Source organism: Cavia porcellus, unplaced genomic scaffold, assembly GCF_034190915.1.
Source record: "Cavia porcellus strain 051 isolate PalLab524CR breed Dunkin Hartley unplaced genomic scaffold, mCavPor4.1 scaffold_23, whole genome shotgun sequence".
NCBI lineage: Eukaryota > Metazoa > Chordata > Mammalia > Rodentia > Caviidae > Cavia > Cavia porcellus.
The window spans coordinates 20,742,944-20,759,570 of NW_026947506.1; the positions used below are offsets into that span (position 1 = coordinate 20,742,944).

Here is a 16,627-nt window from a genome sequence, read left to right on the forward strand (position 1 = left end):
GAGCTTGATCTCTAATGCAGCAGGGAGCCAGAGGAGTGATAGGAGCTAAGGGCATTAACGTCATTGGTGGATGAATTTACTCAATGATGAGACAGGGAATGATAGAAAGAGGAGTTCCAATGAGAGGGCCTCACTGGAGGGAGCTGGTGAGCAGGTGTGACTTTGGGGACCATATTTGTTCCTAGTTCTTGCTTCTCTGGCTCTCTCACCATTTCTCTGCTTCCTGACTCTCATGAGGTAAACAGCTGTCCCCTGTTGTGCTCTTCTACCATGACATTTCTGTGTAAGAGCCAACCATGGACTGAATCCCCTGAAACTGTGAGTCAAAATAAACATTTCTTCCTCTGAGCTCTTCATGTCACATGTCAAGTAATAAATAAGTAACATACTTGTTTATAGTAGCTATGTAACAAAAGCATATTTAAAATTATGAAAATAGCATGTGTAGATTAGTCTGCTTTTTGTTGTTGTAGCTAAATGCTTAGAACTAGGTACTTTATAAGGAAAAAAAGGTTACTTAGCTCACAGTTCTGGAAGATTAAGGGCATGGCACCAGCATCTGCTCACTTCTGGTGAGGACCTCAGGGCAGATGGTATCACATTGGCTGGGGTTTGTTGAGGGAGAGAGATCACAAGGAGAGAGAGGGAGAAATGTGGGACTGGTGGGGCAGTCTTGCCCTTTTAATAACTGCCATCTTGCAAGAGCTTGCTATTATCCCACAAGAGCTACATTATCCTTCAAAGGGCAGTGCCTTTAGTTACTTGAGGACCGCTCAGCTGGCCCAGTCTCTTAAAGTCCTCTTGGCCTTAACATCCCCACACTGCAGACCAAGCTCCCAGCTCAGCACCTGTGGGGAGACTCAGGTTGTATCTAGACTATAGTCGTGCATGTGGAGTGATAGGACCACATGTGATTAAGATGGAAGTGACTGCACAGACAATGAAAAGAGGCTGTCCTTTTACCTCAGATGCTAGGTCCACTCCTTACAAGAAATTTGTTTCAGACTTTGTATGTATGCATATATGGGAACATCACAGTGAAACATTTGCACAATTAACATGAGTAAAGTTTTGAGTAAATGAGTAAATTTTTGTAATAAAACTTGAGTTGTGGATTCTACAAAGCATTCAGGTTTATGTACTTCGTTTCTTACAAATATTTCATTCCATTTTACCATTTTTCAATCGTTACAGATGTTTGTTTTACTTTTAAAAAATAATAACAGAATCTCCTTGGGCATGTCTATGTGTATTGGATAAATTCTTGGAAATAGAATTGTTAAATCACAGGATATGTATGTTTTACGTGTTCATAATGAAAGCCAACTTATCTTGAAAGGAGGAGTTGTCCTAAAGGAGTTGGTGTTTTCGTTAATAGTAAAGGAGAGAGCATTAAAATTACCAGTGTTTGGGAGCTGGGGATTTAGCTCAGCGGCATAAGCACCTGCTTTGCAAGGGTGAGTTCGATCCCGGTACCGATTAAAAAAAAAAAAAATTACCAGTGTTTGTTCACCTTGGATCTTCATCTCCTGGGCTCCAGTGCAGATGCTTCAGTTTTCTAGCACAAACCCTTTGACTTCCTGATATAGTCTTACTAGAGACTGTACAGTGAGCTCCAGGCCTTCAATCTTTGATTGGATCCTTCAGACCTATAGCACATAGACAGCCTTCTTGTATAATTCCACACTTGATTCTGCAGGCAGCCATTGTAAGCCTACCTTGTAAATCCTGATGATATTTATATGTATATCTTATATTAAATCTGTTTCTCTAGTGAGCACTCATTGATACACTATCTCATCCTATTAGCCTGCCCTAACTTTAAATAAATCTATTGAAATTTTTAAAAAAATTACCAATGTTGGTGAGTCAATGGCTCAAATTTCAACTATGTTTGAAAACAGAGATAATTTTTCTTTGTAATATTGTGGTGGGAAATAGCATCAAGTTTTTAATTCTTTAATACATTAAGTATTTTTTTACAGGGTCTTTCTATATATTCCAGGCTTTGAGCTCACTGTGTAGCCCATGCTGGCCTTTAACTCACGGCAGTCCTTGTATTTCAGCCTCCTGAGTGCTGGGATTATAGGCTTGTACCATTATGCCCAGTTGTAATACATTAATTTTTTTCAATTTGAATTTCTGAGGTTGCTATAATGCTAGAGACAAATATTTAAATAAAACTAAATGTAAACTAAAAGTTTTACTTTATTATTAAACATACATACCTATATATGTTTTTTAAATTGCAGGTGTTTGGCCGATGACTGAGAGAGAAGATGACTTAAGAGTTTTTGCCACGGTTTCTCCGAACTTTGATTCAGTGTCTGTAGGTGTATTTACATATTTTAAATTGGGATAAAAATGTATTAGCTTAAATACTCAGCATCTTGCCCAGTAAGGAGCTTTTTGGAAGGATTTCTGTTTGAAAAAGAAGTGAGGGGAGCAATAGAAAAGCTTCTTTGTTCTTGTTCTGAGTCTACCTGTTGAAAAAAAAGAAAACTCGTCAGCACTATAGTATTGAGATCATCCTTACCCAGATATATAACAGCCACACCCACAAGATTGTATGGAAGGTTCAATGAAATAATGTTTGTAAATGGCCCAGTGCAGGGACTGATGATTTATGGTTTTTTAATACCTTGTGGTGACCAAAAGTACAAATAGTTGCTCCAGGGATTATTTTTCCCTTAATTTCTGTCTATGTGACTCAAAATAATGTTCTTATCTGCAAAATGAGAGTAAGAATAAAATATGTTTTGTTGCATTGTTACAATTATGATCATTAAATTAGTTTTTTACATCCTCTAGAACCATCATCAAAATACCGGCACCTACACCTTGTACTTGTCTTGTTCACCTTTGTATCCTTAGTGTTTACCACATAATAGGTGCTAAGTAAAGCAGAGAGGGCAAGGGGAAGGGATACTGTTTTGGGTATAAGTCCATCTTCTTGTTCGTTCTTTTTAAGTACTGGTTGGGCTGTTGGCTTGTGACTCATGGGCTGGCCTGAGGTTTGAACTAAGTTTATTAACTTTATGTGTTTATGCTCGAAGTTGATGAGGTTAGGGAAGTGATTGAAGTTTCTCATTTTGCCATATTTAGAATTCCTGTCATTTATAAATCTACCCGGGAAATGTCACTGATATTTAAGTATGAGAGCATAAGTAGTCATGAGTCTTCAAAGATTAATCTCAGTGTAAATAGCTCATCCAAATTTATGAAGATCACGCTCCCCTTATTTTAGTGTGGTAAGTCTGGTACGCTTTGAAGGACTGACCTCTGGCTGGTCACGTAGTGCAGCCCTGCTCTGGACTTGCTCCTTAGCACTCAGCAGTTCTCCTGCTCTCTGAGGGAGCAGTTTTAGGGAAATATTTCTGCTTAGCTAGCTGACAAATTACACACATTTTATTGCTGTGGAAATGAGTCCCCCCACTCCTACCTCTTTAGGAAATTATCTATCTATCCATCTATCCATTCTTTCTTTCTTTCTTTCTTTCTTTCTTTCTTTCTTTCTTTCTTTCTTTCTTTCTTTCTTTCTTTCTTTCTTTCCTCTTAAGCAAAGGCTGTTTGGGAAGGAATTCCTTTTCCATTTTTGAGGGGAGCTCTTGCTTTTTGTAGAGGCCTTATGTGGAAGTGCTTTGTGGTAATGTAGATTTTCCTGCTGGTAACCTGATGTACTGATTCCTCTTAACTAGGGGTCTCCCTCCAGCTTCATCTTCCCTGGTTTGCTATTTTTTCCTTGAGAGATTTTTCAAGTGTGTCATATGCATCCCACTGGAAAACTTTAGCCCAACAATTTATGTGGTTGTGGTGCTATGTCTTCTTAACGCCATTTCTCTCTGGTTATCATTTATATTCTCAAAGCAGTATTTAAAGATCTAGGTAATTAGATATGAATTGAAAAAGGGAGGAAACAGGAGATGTTGATTTTTCTTCTAGATCTGTGGCAGTTTCATGTGAAACATTTCCTGTGTTGTAGGTAATATAGTTGGAGCAAAAAGCCTGGATTAATATTTTGTTTTGAGTCATTGTTATGAAAGCATGTATCCCAAAAGCAGAAATGAAATTTATCGGAGAAGGGCATCTTTTGTAGTGGAGACAAGCGTTGCTGTTACGTTTTCTTGACTGACTGAGCAACTACATTAGAGTTCAGTCAGATATGATTTGCTGTGGAGCCCTAAACAGAATCTCTGAACTCTCCATTCTGCTATTGTCCATTAGTGGCTTAGTTTTTCTTAGTAAAAATAAGTTCCAAATAGTGCAGTGGATATGATTCATTGGTTGGGCACAAACATTATAATTGTAATTTCGCATTAGAATTTATATGGGTATTATTAGAAAATATGTTAGCCTGTGGTCTTTTTCTATCATAGATTGAACATTTTTTCTCTCTCAGTGTACCACTCTGGTTGTACCAAGTTATAAGGTCTATTTGCCATATTGTATTATGAGTTCTATGAGAAGTAGCAGTTGGTACCAAGTGACCCAAGCTGATGCTCAAAGAGAGTATATTGAATTAGTTTATGATGTGCACTGCACAGAAAGTGCATTTCCATTTTCATTTTATAGGTGTAAGGCCACTCAATTTCTGTGTCATTAATTATATGTTTTAGATTCATACCAATCTGAATAAGACATATCTTTTGGGAACTGAAATATGTAAACACTTAAACTAATGGCATAATATTTAACTAGAAAATAGAAGGAGAGAGCTTCTTCCTCATAATATAAGAACAAATTAATACTTTTAACATTCAAGTAAATTAGAAATTACAAAGGATGGATAAAACATCTGCCTTTTGAGTTGTAAGTTTCGAAGATTAGCTTACAGCCTTCCACATAAAGGCATCCAGAAAGTTGCAGTGACTCTTTTTGATAACTTGTAAAATATTTTTAGTTCATCTTAGTTACTGTGATTGTTAACACATACTCATTGTACACAATAATGATACTCACTGTTAGGTTTCCATAGATGAAACACACTGACTCTTAGCCTGTCACTAGGGATCAATCCTTTATAGTTATTTCTCTACATGACATGAGGAGTATATACTGTACTGCTGGGTTGAAGCTTGGTGGTTAATATTGAAATCATTCTTTCCTCCCTTCCCTTCTCAATTCTGTGTCTACAGCAAGCCACTGATGCTGACATTGGAACTGACCTCGTCCCTTCCATCACAGTGAAGGTATTGTACCAGGTTTATATGGTAATGTGCAAACCTTATTGCATATTTCATCACATCTGTCACTCTTGCTACCCTGGCAGTAGCTTATTGAAAAGTAAAATAAACGCTTGAAACTTTAGGTTTTCTTCAGTTGTGGGTAGTAAATGCAAAACCTTCATTGTTACCTGCAAATATAAAGCTCAGAGTTGCATTTATAGTAATATGCATATAATACAAACAATTATTATAACTATCTTCTACCTTTATTTAAATGTATATTATGAATCAGGCTTTTGCTCTAGAAGTAAAGTTAAGATTTTAAATCTGATCTAGAAATCATGTCATCCTCATTCATAACAGACCAGCCAGTTGATGGTAGGCGGCATGTGGGAAAGACTGTGAAATGATATTGGGAAGAACATGAAGGCTGGTAATACCACTCTTCCATGTGTGGTTCTGTGTTGTTTGAATAGAATTCCCAGCCATTTATCTGCCATAACATTAACTCTAAATGGATGTATTTATAGCAAAAAAGTATAAATGAAGAAGCCACAAAGTACAGTAGTGACAAATCGATGATTCTGGAAAAATAGAGTATGAAGGATGTGGTTTTGGTTAAGACTTTTAGGCCTGTCACTGAAGAATTTTAGAATTAGAAATCAAATGCAGAACCCTCTGAAGAGGCATTTAAATTAAAGTGTAGTAATCAGTCAGCATGTTATTAAGCTGAAAATACTTATCACTGTGCAGACCAGAGAAGCCAGGAAAAGCTGTGGATTTTGACGATTTGCTTAGTCAAAACTTGGACGAAGCTATTTTCCTAGACTATGGGCTGTTACCCTTGGAAGAGCTCAACAGAGCACAGTTCACATCAGTTGTGTTCACACCACTCAGCCCAGCAGGTGGCCCAAGTGTGAAGATCTTTGGTTTGAGCTGAAGGGAACCCAGTCTTGTTATAATTTCCTAAGCTAATTTTTTTTGAATTCTTGCCACTGGAAACAAGGGTGGTCTTTCCCCAGTTTCCCTTCCCCCATCCAATTAAATGCTCTATCTCATTAATGCTTCTGTGTCTCCAAAGGTATTAGTGGCAGGAAATCAAACACTTAAGGGAAAAAATAACTTTCAAGTTCCAGGAATGATCTATACTTTTGTGTCGGGAAACCTCTTTCATACCAATGTATAATGGTGTTCAGGCACATACACAAAACAACTCAGGCATATACTGTAAGTTGCTAAGAGAAATCCTGTGCCTGAGTCAGATAATATTGCTTATGCTGCCCTCTCCAAGCCCAGCAAGCCAGGAGATACTGCTACAGGTAAACACACTTTTCCTTTTGTGCAGTTCTTTGACTTTCCTAGACACCTTAAAATTATGGCAGGACACTGCTGAAAATTCTCCTCCGTTACTGAAATTTACTATATTTGAGAATGCTCAAGGCACTGCTCTTTCTCATTGCTACTGTGAAAGCAGGAAAAAGAATGCAGGATACTACAGTTGCATGAACTGCCCGGACCCACACTGCAGACACAGTGGTTTCCTGAGCTTGTCTGACAGTTTCTATACAAATTTCTGCTAGAAATCTCTCCCCTTACGGCCTTTTGTAACAATAGCAGCCAAGATGTATAACCATGCAAGTTTCCATCATAGTAAGTCCTGTTAATTGAGAAAAATATTCATCTGTTCTGAATGAATGAAGATGTGGCTATGCTGAGTATGTGTCCATGACGTGTGACTATTGATTCCAGGCAGCAATGTAGAGTGTCTGCTTGTACCTGGTCTTTTGAGTCATATTTATATACCTGGGATAAAACGTTGCTATTATATTTCCTAAGGATTATATTTTATTTTGTTAGAAGCAGAAAGTAGCATGGAAAGTTCTTGTATTAACATTTTATGTTTTCTTAATAGTCTACAATTATTTTCCTCATAAAATGGAGGTTTATGATCTAGCCAAGTTTTTAACTCTTTTTTTGGCTCAAGCACAGCTATCCTTTGTTACGATAGTTATTTTTGTCACATCTCTTTGATTCGTGTTTTATAACTGCCCAGCACATTGTTGGGATTCAATAAGTCTGTATATGGGAGCTATCACAATTATGCATCTAAAGCAAATCCCTTTGTAACAATGTAAAATTGTGTAGTTGTGTCTTAAGTAGACATCATTATACTAACAGGGTCAGAATACTGCTTCCTTTACAAACAGCTTGTTACTGTTTTAAGGTGTTTTCATTTTTCCTTTGAAAGTAAAGTTTTGATCATGATTTTCAGCTCTCTTTGTTGCCTCAGTGTTCTTGGACATGTTATTTACCTTCCAAACTTCCATTTACCAATCTTTACCTCTGAATTTCTATTTTCAAACTGAAGATGGGGTTCCATTGTCATTTGTAAAATTATTTTGAGATTTAAATTTTAATAGGTTGAAAAGATACAGTCCCTGAATTCTGGCACACAGCAGATAAACTGTAATGCAGTGGGTTTGGACAAATTGCTTGGCCACTTGGAAGCACAGTGCTCTCTTCTGTAGAATGGTGTTGATAGTGCTTGCTTCACACTGTTGTGAAGGTGAAATGGGATAATGCACAGAAGTGACTTATTAGCATGGTGGCATGATTTATAGAAGGCTGAAGATGGCTATGATTATTAATATTACTAATTTTATTTAAAGTACACATAGAGACTAGCACTATCTTATCTTACTGTCAATTGTAACATACTTAAACTTTGTTCTGTTCAGTGGGCTAGCTATTTGGAAGAAGGTTGTTTGAACCACTTGCATGGTTTTTTTCTTGCCAAGATGTTATGCTATTAATGGCATCGTCAGATGTCATTGAGGAACTTTTGTTTGTGACTTGCTAATTTTCTGTTGTACTACAAGTGTTTACAAAGTAAACCAGTGATTCGTTACTAATTTGCTATATTTATCATATTTGTTTGCATCAATAATTTTTAAAAAAAATTTTACTTTGGAACTCAAAATTTTTATGCTTAATCTATTTTTAAGTTGTATAAAATGCTGACTTAAAATTAATACACTTACTGGCTATATCTGTATAAGATTTGCAGTCCAGTTGCAAAATTTTGTACATTTTAAATTAATACATATATATGTCTATATAATTAAGGAATAGGTGATACATGCATTTTGCTGAAGAGAAGATTCAGAAGTGCTTTTCTTAAAAATAAGGACATCCTTACACTGTGTCTGTTAATATTAGGATGACTGTCTCCTATGGGAATCTCGTCAGTAGCCTGACCTTCTCCAGAGCAAAGATGATACCACACAGAAGAGGCTCTTAATCAGCCAGTGACTCCTGGGTGTAAGAGTCACTGGGATGGGGGGCTGCTGTGAAAATATCAGTACTTGGGTCTGCCTTGGAGATTCTGACTCGATTTGGTGACCCTACTGAAAGTGGTGATTGTGCTATTTTAACACCTGTCATACACCATCTCAAACATACTAAGTAAGGAGGCTGGAACTTCTAGGAGACCAAATCCAAAGAGAGAGCATGTCCAGTGCAAGTCAGGCCATTAAGCTTTTCTCTGATGGCCTAAAAATAACACTGTAGAATGGGTCCAGTGAAGATCTTTGGTCTTTTGGCTTCAGCTGAGGCTCTTTTCCTGGTAAGGGTAAGAAAACCTGTCTTTCTGAGCCCATTCTCACCCTGTTCCCCATGCCGGTTTTTACCCCTGAGCGCTTAGGCAGTGATTCCTGTTGAGCTTAGAGGATTTTTCTTAGCATCATCAGGCAGGAGCAGTAGTTTGGAAAAACGACTGCTTTAGAAATGCACAAGTCTGGGGCGGGGGATTTAGCTCAGCAGCATAAGCACCTGCCTTGCAAGCAGGCAGTCATGAGTTCGATCCCTGGTACCAATAAAAAAAAAAAAAAAAAAAAAAACCACCAGAAATGCACAAGTCAATGTCACTATTCTTTGGTATTTTTTAGAACTGGTGTGAGAAGTCATGGAAGCAAATGCAGTGCTTAGATAGATATGTAGAGTAGGGTAAATGCATTAAGTAAGGCAATCACAGGAGAGTAACTTAAGAGGAAGTGACTGATACCAGATAAGATAAATATGTCATGGCAATGTAACTATATGTGAAAAAAGAATGAACACATTTATTTCTTGATGTAGTTCAATAGCCATGAGTAGCCATGGGAAGTATTCAGTATTCAGTAGCCGTGAGGGAAGAACTTTTTAAACAGCCTAATGGAGATATAATTCACATACCACGCAACTCACACACTTCAGTGACTTTCAGTTTATTTGCAGAATTGGGGAACTATCATCACAACCTCGTTTTAAAACATTTTGTCTCTAGTAAAAGATTTACCGTCCCTGTTAGCCGACATTCCCATCTGTCCTGAAAGCAGCTATTAATCTTTTTTTCTATAGATTCACCTGATCTACACATTTCAAATAATAGGATTATATAATATATGGTTCTCTGTGACTGGCCTCTTTCACTTAGCATAAGATTTTTAAGGCACATGTATATTGTAGCATGCACGGATACATCATGTCCTTCTCTCTTTTGGTGAATACTGTTTCATTATATAGATGTGACACTTCTGTTTATACATTCATCATGATGGACATTTGGATTGCTTCTATTCTTTGGCTCTCATGAATAATGTTGCTGTGGGCATTTGTTCAAATTTTTGGGTGACATATTTTCATTTCTTTTGCCATGGAGTTGTGAGGTGGTGTGGTAAACTTTTGTTTAGATTTTTAAAGAAATTGCCAATCTGGTCTTCAGTGGTTGTACCATTTCATTCCACTGGCACTGCGGGAGGCTCTGGCTCCTCTAGTGCCTTGCTGACACCTGTTGTCTGCCCTTTTGATTTCAGTTGTTTCAGTGTTTGTGTGGTAGTAGATCATTGTGATTTTGGTTTGTTTTTCCTTAATGAATAAAGACACCAATTATCACAGTGTACATTGGCCCTCTTTGTATCTTCTCTGTAGAAAAATCTGTTCATCTCCTTTGCCCATTTTCTAATTGGTAGAACTTTTTAATCTGCCATGAAAGTTGTATTTTTTGTGGCTCAACATTTTATCTTGGCTTTTCTAATTATTTTCTAGTGATGTTTAAGTAGTTACAAAAGTCTTTAAATTTGGATAAATATAATTTTCTATTAATCACACTTTGTGTCCTCATAGGTTGTACTGCAGAGCCGACTGGCTCTGCAGAAAGTCAAATTGTCAGTCTATGTGCAGCCACCACTAGCACTGACTTGTGATCACTTCAGCTTTGACTTCATGGGTGAGTTTTGTTGTGCCTTGAAGTTTACCATGGTGCAGGGATTTTCAGAAGAATAATATTGGTGTGTTTATTTCATGGTTTCTTTTCTGTCTAAATACTGAAAACAAAATTTTTCCAAAACCAATGTTTATGTTTCTTTGTTTGTATTTTCTCTGCAAGTAACAAGCATAAACATTCAACTAATTATTTTTTAGGGCTACATATTTATAAGTGCTTTTTCATAGTAGTTGGCCTGTTATTGTTTTTAAATAGTGTAACTTGAAAGGCTTTCTCTATTAGTGTTTCTTTTGTATCAGTAACATTTAAAGAAAGAATATTAGTTTTAGGTTTGGCCTGAGTTTGAATCTAACTCTGCCACTCAATGATACATAATTTTGGGCAAACTATTTTACTAGTCACTTAAGCCACAGTTATGTTAATGGCCAAAAAGAATATTATCTCCACTGCAGGGTTACCTTGAAGATTTAATTGGAAAATTATTAGATTCCATGACAGTGCCTAAAATGGTAGACATGGACATGTTGTAATTAGCAACTCCTAGTAAGGTTCTGTTGTGTAGATTCTTTCTTTGTCTTTTTTATTTTAAAAAGCAAAACAGAAAAAAAAAGAAGTGATACAAAATTTTTAAAAAGTAGTAGAAAATTAGCACTAGTAAATATATATTACATATTGTTATTTTAGAGGTAGTCGTCCAGGTTACAAGTCTAGGCACAAAAAATGATCAAACAAAGACAGCACAAACTATTCTTTTTGATGAACTAACAGAGAATTAATAGTATAGTTATCTTTCTTGTATACATATACATACATGCATTTATATATGTATACTTACATACATATAATCTTTTCTGTCTTCCTTTTCTCCCTTTCCCTATCCCAGTTGTCTTTACCTTTTGAGTACTTTCTTTCCCTTTCACTATCACAGTATCTCTTGTACATTTTGAATCTTATTAACTCATTCAGTTTTTAATTTTTATTTTTTATACTAGGGAGATAATACAATATTTATAAATATGAGTTTGATTTATTTCACTTAAGAGTATGGTCTTTAGTTGCATCCATTTACCTATAAAAGCCTCAAGGTTATCCTTTTTATAGCTGAGTAATATTCCATTGTATGAAAATACCACATCTTTTTTATTCATTGTATGGTTGATGGGCATTTAGGTTGTTTCCAAGATTTAGCTATTACAAATTGTGCTGCTATAAACATGGGCGCACATATATTGTGTGGCATGACATTTTCAATTTTTCTCAGAAAATACCCAGAAGTGGAATAGCTGGATTGAATGAGACTTCCAATCCTAGTTTGTTGAGAAATATCCATACTGATTTCCACAATGGTTGCACCAGTCTTGTGTAGAAGATTCTGTGCTTAAGACTCTGCTTAAAGTGCTCATGACAGGACTGGCACACAGTATATGCTTTACTAACTGTTGTCAATAGCATTTGCCTTGGTGATATAATTTATATTGCTTGTAATTTGCTTATAGCACCGGAGACAACTAGAGAGGTAGCCTTTTCGGTTTATTTGAAGAGAAGTTATACACCATCCGAACTGGAAGGAAATGCTGTTGTTTCTTACTTCAAACCCACAGGTAAACACACAATTGTTAACAAATCTACAAGCCCATTTATCCCTTTAAGTTGTCAGAGTTATGAGTTAAATGATGATGCCTCTTCAGAGGGAAAACATTGTATAAAATATAATTAAATTGAAATTTTTCTATTAAAAATTGTATCTTCTGATTGCTTTTATGTATTATGAGTTGTTTTTCTCTTTTTAGTAGCAAAGCTGATACTTTTACTTCTACTAGAAAAATGTGACATTATTCAAACTAAAGAAAAGGCTAGTCTCAGTAACAACAACAAAAAAGAATATTATAGATTACTTTAATATTAAAGCAGTACTCAAGTCTTCAGGGTTTTGGACACTTTTAATGACTGAATAAAACTCCTTATTATCTTACATATAAAATATTTAAGAAGAGATCATTAAAATTTGATTTGTATTTTTGGAATAAACTCTTTAGATTTTAAAAGGTGTCTTTAGTCCAGAAAAGATTCAAGTATTATAAATTTCAACTTAGTTGAGTCCAGTTTGATAGTTCTTTTTTCTTTCATGTAAATTCTTCCTAGTAGCGGTTTGACATTAGTTTCTTTGTAGAAAATAAGAATTAATTGTCATTACCTCTTTTTAAAAAAACTTTTAAAGGTAGCGTAGGTGTTAAAATATTATAAATATTGTATTGGTGTTTTTGAAGCATTTCTGTTCAGTTTTCTTAGTTTTAAAAGATTTAAAAATGACTTATTTATCTTCCATTTATGCTTATTTCCATATTTGGCAATGTTTTTCATAATTGTAATTCTTTTCTTGTTCTAAATGAATTCTCTTATTCTCTGATAATTCTATGTCTTCTCACATTGTGTAACTTAAGTATGCATTGCAAAATTTCTTGCTTCATTAGTTATTTTACTTTGAATTGTATTAAAATTTGTTTTTAGCTAGAAATGATACTTAACTATTTACTATATTTGAAAATCTGGGGTTAAATCTTTTGTGTTAAATGATGTTCATAAAACTGTCTTCAGTAAGAAATAAAAGCTGGGTGTGGTGGCATAGGCCTGTAATTCTAGTTCTTGGTAGGCTCAGGTAGGAGGATTTTGAGAGTTCAAGAACAGCCTGGCCTACAAAGTAATCTCAAGGCTAGCCTGAACTGCATAGTGAAAGACGGAAGAAAAAGGGGGAGGGGAGGAAGAGGAGGGGGAGAAGGGAGGGGGAGGCAAGGGGGAAGGAATAAAAACTTCATAAAGAATTAAGGAATGATAGAGCTCTTGGTTGAGTATTTCTGAAATGAACATTAAGGTTTCCATTCTTATTTTGCTTTGTTTGGCTAAAATCCATAGATCTTTTTATCATTAATTGAACATTGTAGTATTAAGGAATTACTACACTTTACTTGGTACTCTTTGAGTATACAGTTGTAGAGACTGCTGATATCTTAAGTAATTCTCTCATTTATTTTCAAGAAAGACTGGCAACACGGGGTTAAATATAAATTTAATATAAAGAAATTGGTTGTGAGTAGACAAACTGCGTAAAATACACGAGAACTGTAAAATAAGTTTGTGAGCTTATGGTTATACATACCATAGTGATCGTGCTTTTCTGTGGATAGAATTAAAAGATAATGAGTTATTGCTAAACCAGAGAGCATACATATTAACCGACTGAAAGTGGATTATAAACAAATGTTGAAAAAAGTATGTAAAAATAAAAGAGTACCAAGACAAACTGGAAAAACCCAAACAAACATTACTCTGTAGTAGTAGCTGCTAAAATTATTTCAAGCAGGATTAGAAATATTTTGTATTTTGTCTTTTTCTCTCAGGTTTATCTTTGTTTAACACTCAATGCCATTTACATACTGGGTGTTTTGGTGTCTGGCTGGATCATACATCTTTACCTCTGTTGCTGCATTTACACTAGACTAACACCCAAAGGCTCCGGGGAGAGGAAGTGCAAGTCCAGCGCTGGGTTTCGCGTACTCATGTTGCTGTGTTTACTGGAGGGCATTTATACCATCCCAGAGTCTCTCAGCTGTCTTTAATTTGTATTTTAAGCAGACATGTTAAATTTGTTTTGTATCTTTATCGTGGATAACGTGTTGCATTTTTTCCTCTCCCACACATTTTTGCATTGCCTCTGATGGACAGATCGAAATCCTGATGGTAAGTGAAAAGAAAAAAATAGTTTCCCAACTGAAATTGTATTGGTGAACTGAATAATATTATATCGTGAATGAAGTATGCATATAAACTGCTGTTTTATTTTAATTATACAAGCTTCATTAGGATGACTAAATGCCTTGATCCTCCTCAGGAAAGCGTGGTAGATGTTTCCACAGGGAATTATCAATTTTAGTTTAGTTTTACTAACAATTTTAGTTTAGTGTCCAAGGAGACTTACCTTGGTCTCTGATAAGAGTAGTCTGTGTGGGGTGGGGATTTAGCAGCAGTGTCTGCCTGGCCAGCGAGAGGTCATGTATTCGATCCCTGGTCCCACAAAAAAAAAAAAAAAAAAAAAAAAACATTAAAAGTGGCTTGTGTGCTTATTTTGTAAGCCTGTTTCTTGTCTTGTTTAGAGTTTGTTGGGGACTCTGTTGGATGGCCTGGCTGTTTGGCAGGGTGTGTGGTACATGCCTGTAATTCTAGTTGTGTGGGAGGCCGAAGTGGAAGATGGGGAGTTTTGAGCCATGCTGGGCAATTTAAGGAGACCTTGCCTCAGAAACCAAAAGAACAAACAAACGAATGTCTGGCCCCCTGAACTGCAGGATCAGTGTTGTATTTGTCCCTCCCTCATAAATTCTTCATTTATGACTCTGCTATAAAATATAATGCAGCTTTCAATAAGTTTTGTTACTTGGCTTTTCCTAATACGTTTTCAGTTCTTTGAGGGTAGGGAACAAGTGCAAGTCTTTGAATTCTGCAATATCAGAGTACAGAGTAAGCCCTAAAATTATTCCTTAATTTGATTATTTCATCCTCGATATATATACCTCATATGGTGGTTTATCTTCGCTAAAAATATTTTTGTCGACATGAAATTTAAATAAAAAATTAATTGATTAATAATAAATGTAGTTAATATGCTTAAAAGCACAACACTATTTTCCCTTACAGTTTTGGTGATGCCAACGCCTTAAGTCACATAGCATCTATCAGCTTGAAATGTGAAGGTGAATATGCAATTGTGTGAGAAAGTCTCAGTAGGGAGAAATGTTTAGTTTAGCCCGACAATGCTTACTGTGTTAGTTACTTCCTCCCTGCTGAAACAAAGTGCACAACATCCCACAGTTAAAGGGAGAAAGGTTTATTTTAGTTTACAGTTTGTAGAGGCTTCAGTCCATAGCTGGTTTCAAGACAGGGCAACATAGCAGAGGAGAATTGCAGAGGAGAAATACTCCATCACAGGGCAGACACACACGAGCAGGAGCCTTGGCTTTCTTTTCCCTTTACTGTATATTCCATCTAAGCTACCAACCTATTGGCTGTTGCAACCCCACACCCAGAGGGAGGCTGCAGTCTTCATTAAATCCATTCAGCCACACCTAGAACCTCGTTAGTCCAACTAGTGGCCTGTTCCAGTACCATACACTTGAATCCCAGTGCTACACACCCGTGATGCAGCCACCTTCCAAAAGCCCCACCTAGGTGTGTGGGAGATGTTGGGGGGAGCGTTGTCTAGATACAAGTCATAACACTTACCAAATTAGAACAACCTGCTATTATTAATGATGAAGATTTACATTTTATTTCTCAAGATGCATGCTACTGAAAGATTTTGGATAGAATTTTATAAAATTCCAGAATATTATTTTTTTAGATGAGTAGTTTTAAAGTTTAAAAATCCAGTAAGCTTTATTGTTAAAAAGAAATTTATTCCCTTTCTGTAAATCCAGCCCAAACTGTGAGGAAAAATAATCATGACTTATGAAAATGTTAGTGTTTTAATACAAAGCCATAATGGTTTTTAATAATTTCTTCTGATACATTTTAAAATTCTAATTAAGCTTTAGAGAACAGAGTTTAAATCATCACCTGTACCTAGTAGGCAAGAAAATAACATGGTACCACTGAGGTTTTATACAGGAAGCTGCATATTTCAGTGAACAATTTGTTTTATTGTCCTGATTGATCCAGGCTGTGGTGCAGGTACAGTCCTGCTCCTACATGTGAAAAGAGAAGCAAATGAGGTTTATGTTGTCCCACAAGAGTTGGTCTCCATTATTCCTGCATTAAAGTGACGGGACGCTGGCAGTGTGAAACACGACTGCGGATGAAGCCTAGAATGCAGCCAGACATAACAGGAAGGGGGCAGGAAGTTCTGGCTCCCAGACTATGCTACTGCTCCCGTGTTCCTTGTTTGCAGTAAGAAATGACTCTAGCAGTCCTGGGAAGAGTGCTGAGGCCTTATTAGATGTGAGATACACAGACAGAGCTATCCTGCTCTAACATATTTGCTATTTTCCATTTCAAAGCAAGTTTTGATGCCTATTTGACAGTAATCTTGGGCTTTTAGGTGTGCCAGGCACAATTAAGATTCTCTTTCAGAAGATAGGATTTTTTAATGGGAATTTTCTTTCTGAGTTTGAAATAATTTTGTGACTATTTTCACCATAGTAGTTGCCCCTGT

The 16,627-nt window shown here is 36.2% G+C and overlaps 1 protein-coding gene across 17 annotated transcripts in view; it reads left to right on the forward strand.

The window, feature by feature from the left end:
• Bbs9 (Bardet-Biedl syndrome 9) overlaps positions 1-16,627 on the forward strand; it is a 395,959-nt gene that overhangs the window by 154,327 nt on the left and 225,005 nt on the right. For 15 of the 17 annotated variants that reach the window (XM_063233878.1, XM_063233880.1, XM_063233877.1 and 12 more), the window contains 5 exons: positions 2,253-2,329; positions 5,136-5,189; positions 10,329-10,431; positions 11,925-12,029; positions 14,149-14,163. In XM_063233878.1, coding sequence (XP_063089948.1) covers positions 2,253-2,329; positions 5,136-5,189; positions 10,329-10,431; positions 11,925-12,029; positions 14,149-14,163 — 354 coding nt within the window. The remainder of the gene's footprint in view (positions 1-2,252; positions 2,330-5,135; positions 5,190-10,328; positions 10,432-11,924; positions 12,030-14,148; positions 14,164-16,627) is intronic. The other 2 variants (XM_063233882.1, XM_003470100.5) reach the window with 1 other exon arrangement.